Source organism: Periplaneta americana, chromosome 8, assembly GCF_040183065.1.
Source record: "Periplaneta americana isolate PAMFEO1 chromosome 8, P.americana_PAMFEO1_priV1, whole genome shotgun sequence".
In the NCBI taxonomy this organism is placed as follows: Eukaryota; Metazoa; Arthropoda; class Insecta; order Blattodea; family Blattidae; genus Periplaneta; species Periplaneta americana.
In genome coordinates this window covers 94,270-108,082 of record NC_091124.1, presented here as the reverse complement: position 1 = coordinate 108,082, position 13,813 = coordinate 94,270, and the positions used below count along the sequence as shown (strand labels likewise).

General features: G+C 35.8%; 1 protein-coding gene across 3 annotated transcripts; it reads left to right on the top strand.

Annotated features, from left to right (window-relative positions):
• The first annotated feature begins 286 nt into the window (after positions 1 to 286).
• Positions 287 to 13,038, top strand: LOC138704393 (ankyrin repeat domain-containing protein 50-like). 3 transcript variants are annotated; one of them, XM_069832225.1, is made up of 5 exons: positions 287 to 3,449; positions 3,530 to 3,652; positions 5,335 to 5,622; positions 5,710 to 5,888; positions 9,415 to 13,038. In XM_069832225.1, the coding sequence occupies exon 5, from the start codon at positions 9,764 to 9,766 to the stop codon at positions 11,645 to 11,647; it is 1,884 nt and encodes a 627-aa protein (XP_069688326.1). In that variant the 5' UTR covers positions 287 to 3,449; positions 3,530 to 3,652; positions 5,335 to 5,622; positions 5,710 to 5,888; positions 9,415 to 9,763; the 3' UTR covers positions 11,648 to 13,038. The 3 variants fall into 3 exon arrangements, with proteins under 3 accessions (XP_069688326.1, XP_069688327.1, XP_069688325.1); XM_069832226.1 differs by having other exon boundaries at positions 287 to 3,473; positions 3,512 to 3,652; XM_069832224.1 differs by having other exon boundaries at positions 287 to 3,652.
• The last annotated feature ends 775 nt before the right edge of the window (positions 13,039 to 13,813 follow it).

Below are 13,813 nucleotides of genomic sequence, written 5' to 3'. Positions count from 1 at the left end.
TAACACTGTATCACTTCGGAATATGTATGATAAGAACTTTCTTGTGTTAAATTTTAACATAGCCTACCTTGTTAACATGTTTCGACCTATTTTCGGTCATCTTCGGAACTGGTCGTTGTTGTTCTTGGCGCCTCTTGTTTCCTTTGTGGGTGCGTTCGTAGTGTAGAGTCAAAGAGTGTGTGTGTTTTGAAATTGAGTTGTGTGTTGAGAATATCGTTGGGGTGTGTTTTTGTGTGTCTGTATATTTCATATTGTTCTAGTGTGTTGAGTTTCTGGCTTTTTGGTTGGATGTGTAGTATTTCCATGTCTCTGTAGGTGTGGTTAACATTTGTGATGTGTTCTGCATATGTGGAGGTGTTTTGTAATTTTGTTATGGCTGTGATGTGTTCTTTGTAACGTGTTTCAAATGATCTGCCTGTCTGTCCTATGTAGAAGTTGTTCCAGGTGTTACATTTCAGTTTGTATACGTCTGTGTGGTTGTATTTGTTTGTTTGTGTGTTGAGATGTTTTTGTAGAGTATTATTTGTTCTGTATGCGATATTGTAATTAAATTTTTTGAATGAGGTTGCAATTTTGTGTGTGTTTTTGTTTTCGTATGTTAGTGTGATGTATTTTCTATGTTCTTGTGTTTGTGTTGTATTCTTCTGTTTTTTGTGATTATGTTTTGTCTTACGTATTATGTTGTCTATTATGTTACGGTTGTATCCGTTTTCTTGTGCTATGTATTTGATTGTGTTTAGCTCTTCGTTGTAATCTTGTTGGTTCATTGTATGTTGAGTAGTCTGTGTACCATTGTTCAGAATGCAGCTTGTTTGTGTTGTGTTGGGTGGTTGCATGTGTTGTGTATGTGTGTTGTTGTTGTTGTTGGTTATTTGTATACTTTGAATGCGTGTTTGTTGTCTACTTTTGTTATTGTGATGTCTAGAAAATTTATGGATTTGTTGTTTTCAATTTCTAACGTGTAGTGTAGCTTTGGGTGTATTTTGTTTATGTGTTGATGCAGGTTTTGGATCTGTCTTTTGTTTCCTTTGTATAGTATTAGTGTGTCATCTACGTATCTAATACTAGGATCTTAGGAGTTGGATTGTACTGAATTTCTTGATTATTCAAATAAATGTGAGGTTTATATTTTTTTGAGCTATATGTATCTTCTTGTGAAGACAGTATATTCAATTTTTGATTGTGAGATAGATAGAGTCCATTTGCATGCCCAATTACTGATATTATTTACAGCTGTTTGTATAACTCTTAATGTTTCATTTGGATCGTTGTTCGTAACCCATATTATAACATCATCTGCATAGATCTGCATATTGAATATGGAAGAATTTTGTAAAATCTGTTCTGAAACTTTTCTGTTGACCCTTCAGAGGTTCAAGATAAATATACAGTGCATTGAAGATCGTAATACATGGATAGTGAACTTTTTTATAACAGCTTGTTTTATTAGCAATAAATGTATCTTGGTTTATAATATAAAACATCATCAGGGAAATAATATATTCTTAGAATAAGGTTAGTATTTCTCAAATTTGGAAAATCATTTTACATGGTGTCCTCTTATACTCACCAGTCATTATTCTTACAGCATTCTTTTGTAAAGTAAAAATATATGTAGCTTCAGATGAGTTAGACCCTGAGAACTCTGTGTTTAATATATTCCTAAATTCTAAGTGAGTAAGTTTGTGTGTGTGTGTAGTATGCTCTCATTTTATGATAGATTGTCTGCGTGTCTTTTGTGTGGGTATTGAGAATATAAGTTTTTCTCTTCTCATGTATGTGGATGTTTCTTGATGTACGGTATATAGTACTTCAGTACGAAGAACATGTGTACAAATAATAATAATAATAATAATAATAATAATGGCTTTATTTAACCTGGCAGAGTTAAGGCCGTAAGGCCTTCTCTTACACTCAACAAGGATTAAAACTTGCTTACACAGTTGAACATAAAACTTGATCAGAATTAAGTAATTACATACTGATACATAATGAGATCAAAAGAGGTAGTTACATAAAATTTACCTCATAAAATAAAAATAAACATAGTGAAATACATGTTAATTTGTTAGAATCAAATGCGAATCACATAAAAACAGAAGCCAATAATTCAATAAAAAAAAAAGAAAAATGTACACGGTAAAAATAAAAATAAACACACTAGTATACATATTAGTATTAGATCACAATTAAGTAGGATTTACATAATTAAACCAGAAACCGACAATTGAATAAAATGTACACAAAAAATAGATTAATAATAAAAAACAACAACAGAGTGGGATACATATTGGCATTAAGCTTAAGTGATAAATAAACACGATTTAGATAACAAAAAAATAAATAAATAAATACAGTGGAACACATTTGCAACACGTTAGGTCTGGCAACTCATCATAAGATACTTTTCTAATTTACATTTAAAGGAAATTAAAGTTCGGCAGCCCTTGACTTCAGGCGGCAGAGAATTCCAGTGACGAGAAGTAGCAACAGTGAAAGACAAAGAATAAAGAGATGATGTGTGCAGTGGTATTTCTAGCGTGTTATATTGTGACCGAGTATTTAGGTTATGATACCGAGAAAGACTGTGGAATCGGACAGATAAGTAAGAGGGAGTAGAGGTGTGCAAAATTCGGTGTAAGAGAGAAAGGGAATGTAATGACATGTTATGTACTGTAGATGCCATCAGATGGCCTTGCTGCTACACGAAATAATTTACATTTGGATTCCTTAAGAATTTCTTGCTTCATCAATTATGTTTTCCCAGTTTCTCAACATGTGTATGGGGGAATGGCAAGTGAATGGATCTTATGTCTGTAACGAATTAACAAATCACATTTAGAATGCTATGCTTTCATCGTGGTAGATTATTATAATCGATGGAAAATTCTGAAATGCATAATAAATTACAAGTATTGGGCTCGTGTTTGTAAAGATTTCCGTTTCTTCTGACTTTGGACATAAACACAAGCTTCCTTCCAAATATGTGGTTAAAACATTTCCACTTCCTGTTACAACATCTTTCGTGGATTTTGAGATCTTCCTTATTTATACAGTACATCCACTGACGTCTGGATGAAGGTATAACAGGAAGTGGTACGGTATATAATGCCTGCCTAGCAATCGTAGCATTGCTTTCTGGTCTTAACATTTTAGGGAAGGATTGAATGCTGTTCAGTCTATTTTTTCAATTCAAGTCCTAATAGTTTCTGATCTTATTATATAGAATCGAGTTGAATCATATAAAGTTTGATTTCAGAGTTCAGAATCTCGTGGGATTTATATTTTAATTTCTCAGACTTTGTAAAGTTCTTTAATATTACTAAATCTATTTTCACAGTTGAGGAACTCGTAAAGTTTATAGCATCTTGATTTCTCACAGATTAGAGACTAAATCTAATTTCACAGTTCAGGAGCTCGTGGGATTAACAAATGCTTAGTTCTCACAGGTGAGCCGTGTAGAATCCTGCCAGGTTTCTGCCTTATTTCAGAAAACTGAACCATGTAACAGCATTACCTTTTTCTACAGATTCAAGTCACGTGCAGTTCTACACGATATATTGTTGTGATAGTTAAACCAGCTCATCCTAGACCCAGTTGACAATGGATTTCGCAGGACACATCACTATACTCCTGGGCTGCATCATTGCGTGTAAGTAACGCTTTTTAAAATTTTATCAGTTGTTGGCTTTGTTCCCTAGTTGGCAACCTGGACTGTATTATAATTTAATTACATGTGGACTCTTTTGTTGACATTCATACGAAATTAGAATTAGGCTATGTAACTGATATATTTATTCATTAATAGAGTTCTGCTCAAGGGCAAATTTTTCACTACAAACCCAACATTCTCCAACCTTTCCTGTTATTATTTTCATAAATGTATTTGCCACATTTTCTTCAAAGAATTTGCTATACATTTTGGTGTCAGCAACTAGTTAGAAATCTGGCTTTTCTTTCTTATTTCTGAGACAGAAAAAATAAAAAATTGTAATCTACAGACAGATTTGCGTATTAATCAATATTCATTGTATTTATACAATGTTAGTTTTTATGTTTATCGAAAATAAAGAACTAAAATTTGAAAATAACAATGCCCATTCCTCCTCCATATTGGGTTCTTCTTGGCCCAATCGGTGGTTCTCACACTCATGACTCTGACTACATAACTGAGAAGGGAACCATCTGGTGTAGATTTATAATGAAGTAACAATGTGCAATCAGATTTCAATAATTCGCAAAATTATTAATTTTCTGCAATATTGATCCGTCTCTCTGTGTGCCTGTTGCGTAATGTGGAGACCACAGAAGGAGAAACATCAAACTCTGTAGCATTTTTTGCAGAGGTTTGACCTTTTCGTAAGAGAAGTTGAGCATCATGATACACTTTAAACTTATCGAAATGTCTCATTTTGTCAGAAGCTTTAATAAACAAGGTAATAATGAGTATTTGTTGTCATAACAATGTGAGAAAGCTGACCAATTAGAAGTTGTCAGGGCCTTCCATAATCAAAGTTTTCTTATTTCAGGTAATTACTCTGAATTGAGGCTGTTAATATTTAAAATTCTTCACCATAGATGAAATATATGTTTCAGTTTATATATTTACCAATTTTCACCATCACTGCTTCGAAAACGAAAAACCAATACAATTTATTATAGGTGTTCCCAAATTGTTTTGAGCAGTGCTGTTGGACGAATGCCTAGCACTTGACAATAAAGTCATTGGCCGTCTTGCACGCAGGTACTTTTGTATGACTTTAATGTCCTTGTAGCATTTGATGTGTCCCATATTCATCTCTTCATTTCCATCACAGTGCACAGGCACATGTATAGGAAATTCTGATCCTGTGCAGGTGGCTTGCCAAACAACCATGACCTGTTACCAACCTGAACATTACAACGGCAGATATATTTGGACCTTCTGGAATAATCTCGAAGTTAGTCAATAACATTTCCCAGGTTTTGTCTTTTCTTGCATCCGAAATTCGTTGTTATTGGGGAGATCTGAATTTACTTATAATTAGTTGTTTTACAGAATAGAATAGAAGTCCATTATTAGACGATTGTAAAATTTCAGTACCCTTTTATCCGTTTTCCATTTACACCACAATGGGAAAAATACCATTGTGAAATTGATTCTTTCATTATATAATAGGTAATTTTCTTACAATGTTGAATTTTAGCACGTTTTGTAGACTGTTGTGAAATTATAGATTGTATGGCTGCTTGGATGTTCATGATAATGTTAAGAACTTCCTCTTTGAAGCACAGAGAATATTATGTCCTTAATGAAGGACGATGACATACTTTGAACTGCCTGTTCTGATCCAGGTTACAGCTTGGTTCTATAGCCCTTAACACCACACGTAGTACGCGTGAGAGAAGGGGTCAGCGTGACACTGGAAGCTTACGTGGAGTCAGACGAAGATAACCTGTGGTTCTTCGGTCCAGGGAATATGAAACTGGGAGATTTCGATCACAGAGTGACCATCACCAGGAAGGAGTTTAAAATGAAGCTTCATATCTGGAGGGTGGACCGGTTTCAGTCCGGCGTCTACTTTTTGAAAGGGTTCGACGTCTGGAGTAACGAACGCCTCAACTGGACTGTGATCGTACAAGGTTGGTTCTCCATACTTTTGTGGTGGTATTTCACAACCAGGGCACAATGAACGCATGCCTGTTGAGTTCGTGTCTGTGTGGTTGCAGTTGTTCCTGATTTTCACGTTTCCATGGAAACCGCCTCCACGTGCGGCATCAATGTTGATGAACCAGAACTGAGCTGTGGAACTCCACATGACGGTGGCATTACATGGGAGTATGAGGGGTGTGACGTCACCATTAGGGACTGGAACCACAATATAATGAAAGAATACGACCAATGTGGGGTGAGTGTTCCTCAGATATCAGATATGTAAAATGAGTAGATACAATGAATTTCACACTTTTCACTTATTCTGCTGATGAATTAGGAAGAAGTCAGTAGGAATACAGCTCAAGTTATACGGACTCAGAGTTATTTAAATAGATGTACTTGTATGTAAGACAGTTTTCAAATCAGTTTACATAACTTATGGAAGGACTGTCTTATGAACCAAAATATTATCTGGAACTACGTTGAATGCTTGGTTGTAATTGAAATACATACAGGGACGGCCCATCGATAAGAGCTGCGGAGCTGCAGCACTCCCTGCTTTGACAGGAAGATAATAATAATATTTGTTTTAATTTGTAGAAAAATTGTTACAGCTTTAATTGGTAAATTGCTTTATATTTCATCTGGCCGGCAATATGTACTATTATCTTGTACATTATCTTTTTGCGGGTCGACTGTATTGGAATTGACACTGCATTCAAAGTCGTCCTGGGATCTGCAGGGTGGGCAGCTCATAGAGAGTGTGTCTTGCATGGTCAGGGGGTAGAGAGGTGAAGGGAAGCAGAGGGAAACTGCCGCTGTTTAAAAACCCATATTTCGCTGCAATGGCTTGCGGAGCCAGGCCACAAGGAGAGATATTTGCTCCATCAAATGGATTCTCCATTCCCTTCAAACTTAATGGCAACATTTTTATTTTCTATTCACATACTTATTGTTGTAGAATCTTATCGAGTTAATATAACGAAATTAATATTTTTTGCCTTATTATTACGTATATATCCAGCCTCCAGTAGAACCTTAGGATTTGCCTTAACTCAGAATGATTACACGAGTAGAATCCTTTTGATATAGCACGTAAAATACGAAGGAGACTTCTTTCCTACTTTTATAAAATTGTTGACCATCAGAATATCATCATCAGAGTGTTGCTTTGGTGTGACGTCTTAGTACCGTAACTTAACCAGTGCAAATGTGCAAGCATCAGTGTGTGTGTGAATTACGAAATATTAATTTTATTTTTCTCAACTTTCCTTCGCGGAGAAGATTGATGTAATGAAGTGAAATTACAGGGTCGTCCGTTATTTGACTTAAATCTTACTCAAACTTCATCTGGCCGAAATAGTGCATATATGTAAGAAAGTATAACAATGAAATTTACGCCAAGCATTTGTGGTTACGCGGATGTGAAAAAAAAGAAAAAAAAATTTGCTGCATTTTGTTTTCCTTGCCTCCTCTTCGCTGGTGATCCTGCAGTGACTAGGGGTGGTGTGACAGATTTAGGACATTTGCCCCTAAAAATTAGAAAGCACGAATCTTTGCAGTCTCCCCTAAAAAATGTTGTTTCATTGGCTATGTTAGGCAAAACTAATATTGCTGCGCAACTAAGTGAAGCGAACAGAACAAACATTCTCAAACATAACGAAGAAGTGAAAAAAAATCGTGAAATTATTTTAAAAAATATTGATTGTAGCAAATTTTGTGGCCAATAAAAACTTCCCCTTAGGGACATGATGAAAAAACGATTCGAAGAACTCTGGTGTATTTCGTGAGTAATCTAAACGAGTCTCTCACAAATCATTTGGAACATGTCAATGTTTAAAGGTAATTCTAAAACAATTCAGGATGAACTGGTAGATTGCATGTTGAGTGTCTGCTGATTTGAAATTCAGACTGAAATCGATGGTATTAGTTTTTTTTTTTTTCAGCAATTACGGCAAATGATGCCACAGACATCTCCCAACTAATACAGAAAGTTTTCATTTTTCGATATGTAGTGCATTTATTTTTGTCCTATACTTATTAGTAATGATATCAAGAAGTGAAATTTGTATGTACCAAAATCTACTGCAGCTCCCCCAATCCACAAGTTCACGAGCTGCCACCGAATACATAGAACCAGTTTGTCACCGCGTTTGAGATGAGATTAGTTACTGAGGACTAAGTATTAGTAAATCCGTGTTGTGTTGGGCTTTAGTTTATTTGTCACATAAAATAAATAGTTTAATTTGTTTTTGTAATCATTTGGAATAAATTTTGGTCTGTAATTTTTAACATAATTTCATTTCTCGTTTCTAGATAGAGGACAAATTGCTGTTTTTCTCGTAATGTAAAGATTGTACCATTTTTCATACTGGTGTTAAATATATACTATGAGTTAACAAAGGAAAATATATTTGAGATAATCCCACAATAATATTATTAATAATGACGGTGTTGATGATAATAATAATAATAATAATAATAATAATAATAATAATAATAATAATAATAATAATAATGTTAGCAGCAAGATCTGAAATCGAAGCCAAGCTAGATTCAATCCCCCTTTTCAACATGTCTTATTTGTTAACGATTAGATTCTGTCATGTCATTTTCTCATCACTATTCAAATAGTTCGTTTTTTTTTTATTTTAATATTTACATCCATTATAATATCAAGAGCCTTATACAACAAGGACGTAGCAACAAATGCAGCGTTATTGAATAATTTAATGCAGTCTATTAATGTTCGAAGACAATCATTTGAGAACTACAACTGGCATGAGGAAGAATCAGAGAAAGTACCCTGTTAAGTAGACAAGCATAGAAAAAATTGGTTTATATTAAAATGGCTCTAATGAAAACGTGCAGTTTTGTTGGTACGTCCTTCTTGGAATGATTTCCTCGATATATTCTGTTTTAAAGTTTATTATTATAAAATTATATATTATAAACATTATTATTGTCGTTAACATCAATTTTAATTACTGTGGCACCTGACATGTTATTTTGAATATCTGGTGCCATGATAACCCTTGCTTTCCTACACCATATGCGGTTAATAATTCACAAATCAATTAATTACAAAATTGTATTATGAAAACAAAAATAGTGACAAACGTTCATGAAAATAAGGAACGTCGAAGCCTTTTTTCTGGCATAGTTAAAAGGAACACTGCCTAAAATTTTTAATACACTATTTTTATATCAAAGGATAATATTTTGATGTTGAAATCCAGGTTATATTTGAAGGATTAAAAGCAACAGCGATGTAAGTCAGCAATTGCAAAAAATAAGATATATTTAACATTTCGCAATTATTGAAATATGTGTTGAAATACAATTCAAATGGCTATTTGTGCAAGTATAATGTTGTTTGATATTTTAAAAACAAAAGAAAAGTTCACAGATTTTTATGGAATTCATAAGTGGAAATGTCAAAAAACCTGACTTTCATCACTTTCGCTTTGAAACCCTCGTTTACAAACTGCATTTAGAATAAGCTCACTATACCAAATTCACTCTAGAGGGCGAAAATGTTTTGACCGCAGCACAGAAACTCAGAGGAAGTCTTCGGAAATGCAATGTCAGAAAAGAATCGCTAATAATATTAGAACATGTAAGAACGAAAGAGAGGAATTTTCTTTCCCAGGAACGGAATGAATGCAAGAATACAGAAGATGGGGGGGGAAAGTCCAGGAAGGGGAAATTCTCCGGCTTTCCCCACTTCAACTCGAACTCTGACCACACTTAACCTGATGCAATGTGTTTCTTCACAGGAACTGTCTACACTTGATTCTGCTGAGAGACAAAAACGTCTGTTAGAAGCAGCCAAGATTGGAGACGTCATACTGGCATCTGTTCTGCTGACGTTGGGAACACCAGTAGATACAGGGGAAGGTTCTGACAAAACTCCACTTTGTGAGGCTTCCCGACAGGGGCACATCGAATTAACACAGCTACTTTTGGACAAAGGTGCAAACTTTTCTGCAGGATTTCTTTGTAATATATTCGGAGATGGATTTGAGTACACAAAGATATTAACTCCCTTTCATTGTGCAGTGTGGTCGGGATCACTTTCTGTAGTGGAAATATTTCTTGCTCGCGGCATAAACCCAACCTCTAACAATGAAAGTATTCATGCTGTTCCACCCTTTCTGTTTGCGGCTGTCAGGATCTGTACCACTCGTCCAAGCATTCCTGTCGTGGGGCACTGATCAGAATTGCACGGACAGCGAAGATCGTACTGCGATATTTTATGCAGCACGATCAGGATCAGATTTGCTTGTTCGGAAATTGATAGACTTAGGTGCGAAGCCACAGTCTGTTGATGTTAATGGTAACAGTCTCTTGTTCTTCGCTGCTAGATCAGGCTCCATGTCTGTAGTGAAATTTCTCTTGTCCCTTGGTGCAGACCCTTTGCATAAGAACTCTTTCAACGAAACAGCTATTGTTCCTGCAACACATTCAGGATCCATTTTCATGATGGAAATATTTCTAAATTTGGGAGTGAGTCCTTCCTCACAGGATTGGCAGAGAAGTTCACTAATACACATAGCGATCCTTAAAAGTGACTTTTCACTTACTCAGTTTCTTATCAGTGCTGGCGCTGAAGTAAATGTTGTGGACGACGAAGGTATGACACCACTTCTTTTGGCGGCAGTTATGGGTCATTTGCAAATTACTCAGTCACTTATCAAAGCAGGAGCTCGGACAGACGCTGTGGACAGAGAGTTGAGAACAGCGCTCCACTTGTCAGCAAAAGAGGGTCACTTGCAAGTTACTCAGTACCTTGTCGAAGCAGGCGCTAGCATGAATATTATGGACGAAGAGGCTAATACACCGCTCAACTGGGCAGCATACGAGGGTCACTTGCAAGTTACTCAGTACCTTGTTGAAGCAGGTGCTAGCATAAATATTATGGACAAAGATGGTTATGCACCGCTCCACTGGGCAGCAATAGAGGGTCACTTGCAAGTTACTCAGTGTCTTATCAAAGCAGGCGCTCGCATAAATATTGTAGACAATGGGGGTCATACACCACTGCACAGGGCAGCAGAAAGGGGTCACTTGCAAATTACTCAGTATCTCATTGAAGCAGGTGCTAGCATAAATCTTATGGACAATAGGGGTCAGACTCCGCTCCACTGGTCAGCAATAGAGGATCACTTGCAAGTTACTCAGTATCTTATCCAAGCAGGCGCTAGCATAAATCTTGTGGACAATGGGGGTCATACACCACTACACTGGGCAGCAAAAGGGGGTCACTTGCAAGTTACTCAGTATCTTATCCAAGCAGGCGCTGGCATAAATATTTTGGATGGAGTGGGTAATGCACCGCTCCACTGGGCAGCTATGGAGGGTCACTTGCAAGTTACTCAGTGTCTTATCGAGGCAGGCGCTAGAATAAATCTTGTAGACATTAGGGATTATACAGCACTGCACTTGGCAGCAATAAAGGATCATTTGGAAGTTACTCAATACCTCATCAAAGCAGGTGCTATCATAAATCATTTGGACAATGGGGGTCATACACCACTCCACTGGTCAGCAATAGAGGGTCACTTGCAAGTTACTCATTATCTTATCCAAGCAGGTGCTAACCTAGACGTTGTTGACAAAGGAAATTTAACACTACTCCATTTGGCGGCACTTAAAGTTTTCTTTGAAATTACTCAGATTCTTGTCGAAGCAGGCGCTAACTCAAACGTAGTGGACAATGAAGGGAAGACACCGCTGCATCTTGCGGCAGAAAATGGTAACTTGCAAGACGTTGATATTCTTATCAAGGCAGGCACTGTCCCTGATGTTGTGGACAATGAAGGAAAAACATCCCTTCACTGGGCGGCATTTAAGGGTAATTTACAAATAGTTGAGTTCCTTATTAGTTCTGGTGTGAGCCCTACAGCTAGTGATAGAACTGGCAAGACACCCTTAGACTTGGCCAGGGAGGCGAACAGATCCACAGTAGTTGAATATCTGTCAGGACTGAAAAATGACATTAGGCTGTAGTTACACGAATTGTCTTGTGCCATGCTGTAATGGTGTGATTATTGCATGCTGGTAGCGTCACGACATTCTGAAGTTTAAGACACTTCGTCACCTAGTTTCCTGTTTTACTGTATTATAATTACTAGGCTAAATATTTTTATTACAAGTGTATATACCAGGGTTGCAGAACTGGGGATTAGAGAGAAGGAAGCATGGGAAAAAAGTTTGTTCCCTGTCCACAAATTCGTAGCCCTCAGTGACGTTTGGCAAGGACACTGAATACACTTTCTTTTTCCCCTACCTTACAATGACGCGAGGGTTGAAGGGAAGGGGTGAGTTACATGTTCCGGCTTGTGACCTATGCCTCAATTGTAGGACAGTTTTGCATCCCTGGTTTATATATTTTTTTTATTTGGAACAATTTATTCCACTGTACGTTATAATTTGCACAGTAAGATATGAACACAATAGAAGGCAATTTTAATTCTATTACATAAATTATTCGTAAATATTTTTTTGTTTACTTACGTTTATTATATATAAGAACATAACACATCATATTTAATATTACATTTATACTATTACTAGTGGCTTGTGCAGTATATGCCGCAAATTAAGTTCATTACACGTTCAAATAAAATTTTTTCAGATTTATTTTCAGTGAAGAATACCTTTTGAAAGTTATTTTCTTCCGTAATAATGAAACATATTCCCTCTGAATGTTTTTTTTTATGCCAAATACTTTTTCTTGAACCTAACCACCTTCAGTTTTAGAGTTTCAACGTGAAAACGCAAGTAACAATGTCAGGACGATCAGTGGGTTTTTCATGTGGGAGAAAAGAAATAGCTATTTCAGGTCATTGTGGATTGTAGGTGAAAGTTAAAAAAATGTCAGGTTTACTATGCTTTCGAACAATAGTATCTTGGTATAGCTTCTGCATGTAGAGGGTAAAGTCATTTTATCCTGCTAAGAGATATTGCTGAAATGATCGGGAGACTACATAATTTTGTAGGCTTCTTATTTTATCAGTAAGTAATACCTTTTGGTCTTTCTGTAGGAACTGTATTTTTTGCGCTCTCTCGAGCCATTACTGAAGAGAATGACGCATATAAATATCTACACTACGCCGCCATTAAGTATATGAAGAGACCCAACCCCACTTGATTTATAACTATAAAAATATTTGATTTTTAATAACAATATTATTATCTTACGTAAGTTTTGTAGTTATATACTATATAGCTGCCACTCAGTAAATTATAGAAATGAAGATCTAATTTAAGATATTCTCCACATCTACTTACATAACCCCAAAACGTTCCACGTTCACATCAATACAGTATTAATATGTATAATTAACGAAAAATAGTCACATCATGGCATTAACTATAATAATATTTCATTTCTAATGGTAATAGAAGTTTTGTAGATTTCAGTATCCAATACACAGCTGCATTCAGAAAATTACACACCGCAGAATCAGACCTGTAAATTATTTTTAGTAAGTCTTGAAATACGATTAAAGAGTAATGGAACGGAGAAAAAATTCTCTCCGGCACCGGGATTTCATCGTATGATGATGCAGAATATCTGCATGGAAATATCATATGTACTTCGGTACATTACAATAATATACACAATAATATATGTCTTGAAATGTTTTAATAGCCAATTGAATTTGAACTCTAAATATGTCAGCAATCCTGTAGGTCATGGCCTTCGTGTAATATCCTATTGTTTATTGTAGTGTGTGTTTTGTTTTATATTGAAATGCAATTAGTTCTCAAAACTGACGAAAGATGGATTTTGGAAAATAAGAAAATTATGTACAAAAACTAACTCTTCACTGAAAGTTACTATTTTTCTGAAAATCCTTAGATGCCAAGCTTCAAAATGACGGTTCATTCATTAAAATCCGTTCAGCCGTCTCCCGTAATTTCCATTACCAGTTCAAATTATATATATATAGATATATATAGCTGAAAAAGTAGAAATCTCCAGATATCAATGAAATTCCAGCAGATTTAATACAGGAGAGTGGAGGTGCGTTATCGAGCGAAATTTATAAGCCTGTACTTGCTATTTGGAAAAAGAAAATTGTACCAGAACAATGGAAGGAACACATAATTGTACCTATCTTAAGAAGGGGACAAGACTAACTGCAGTAACATTCGACGAATATCACT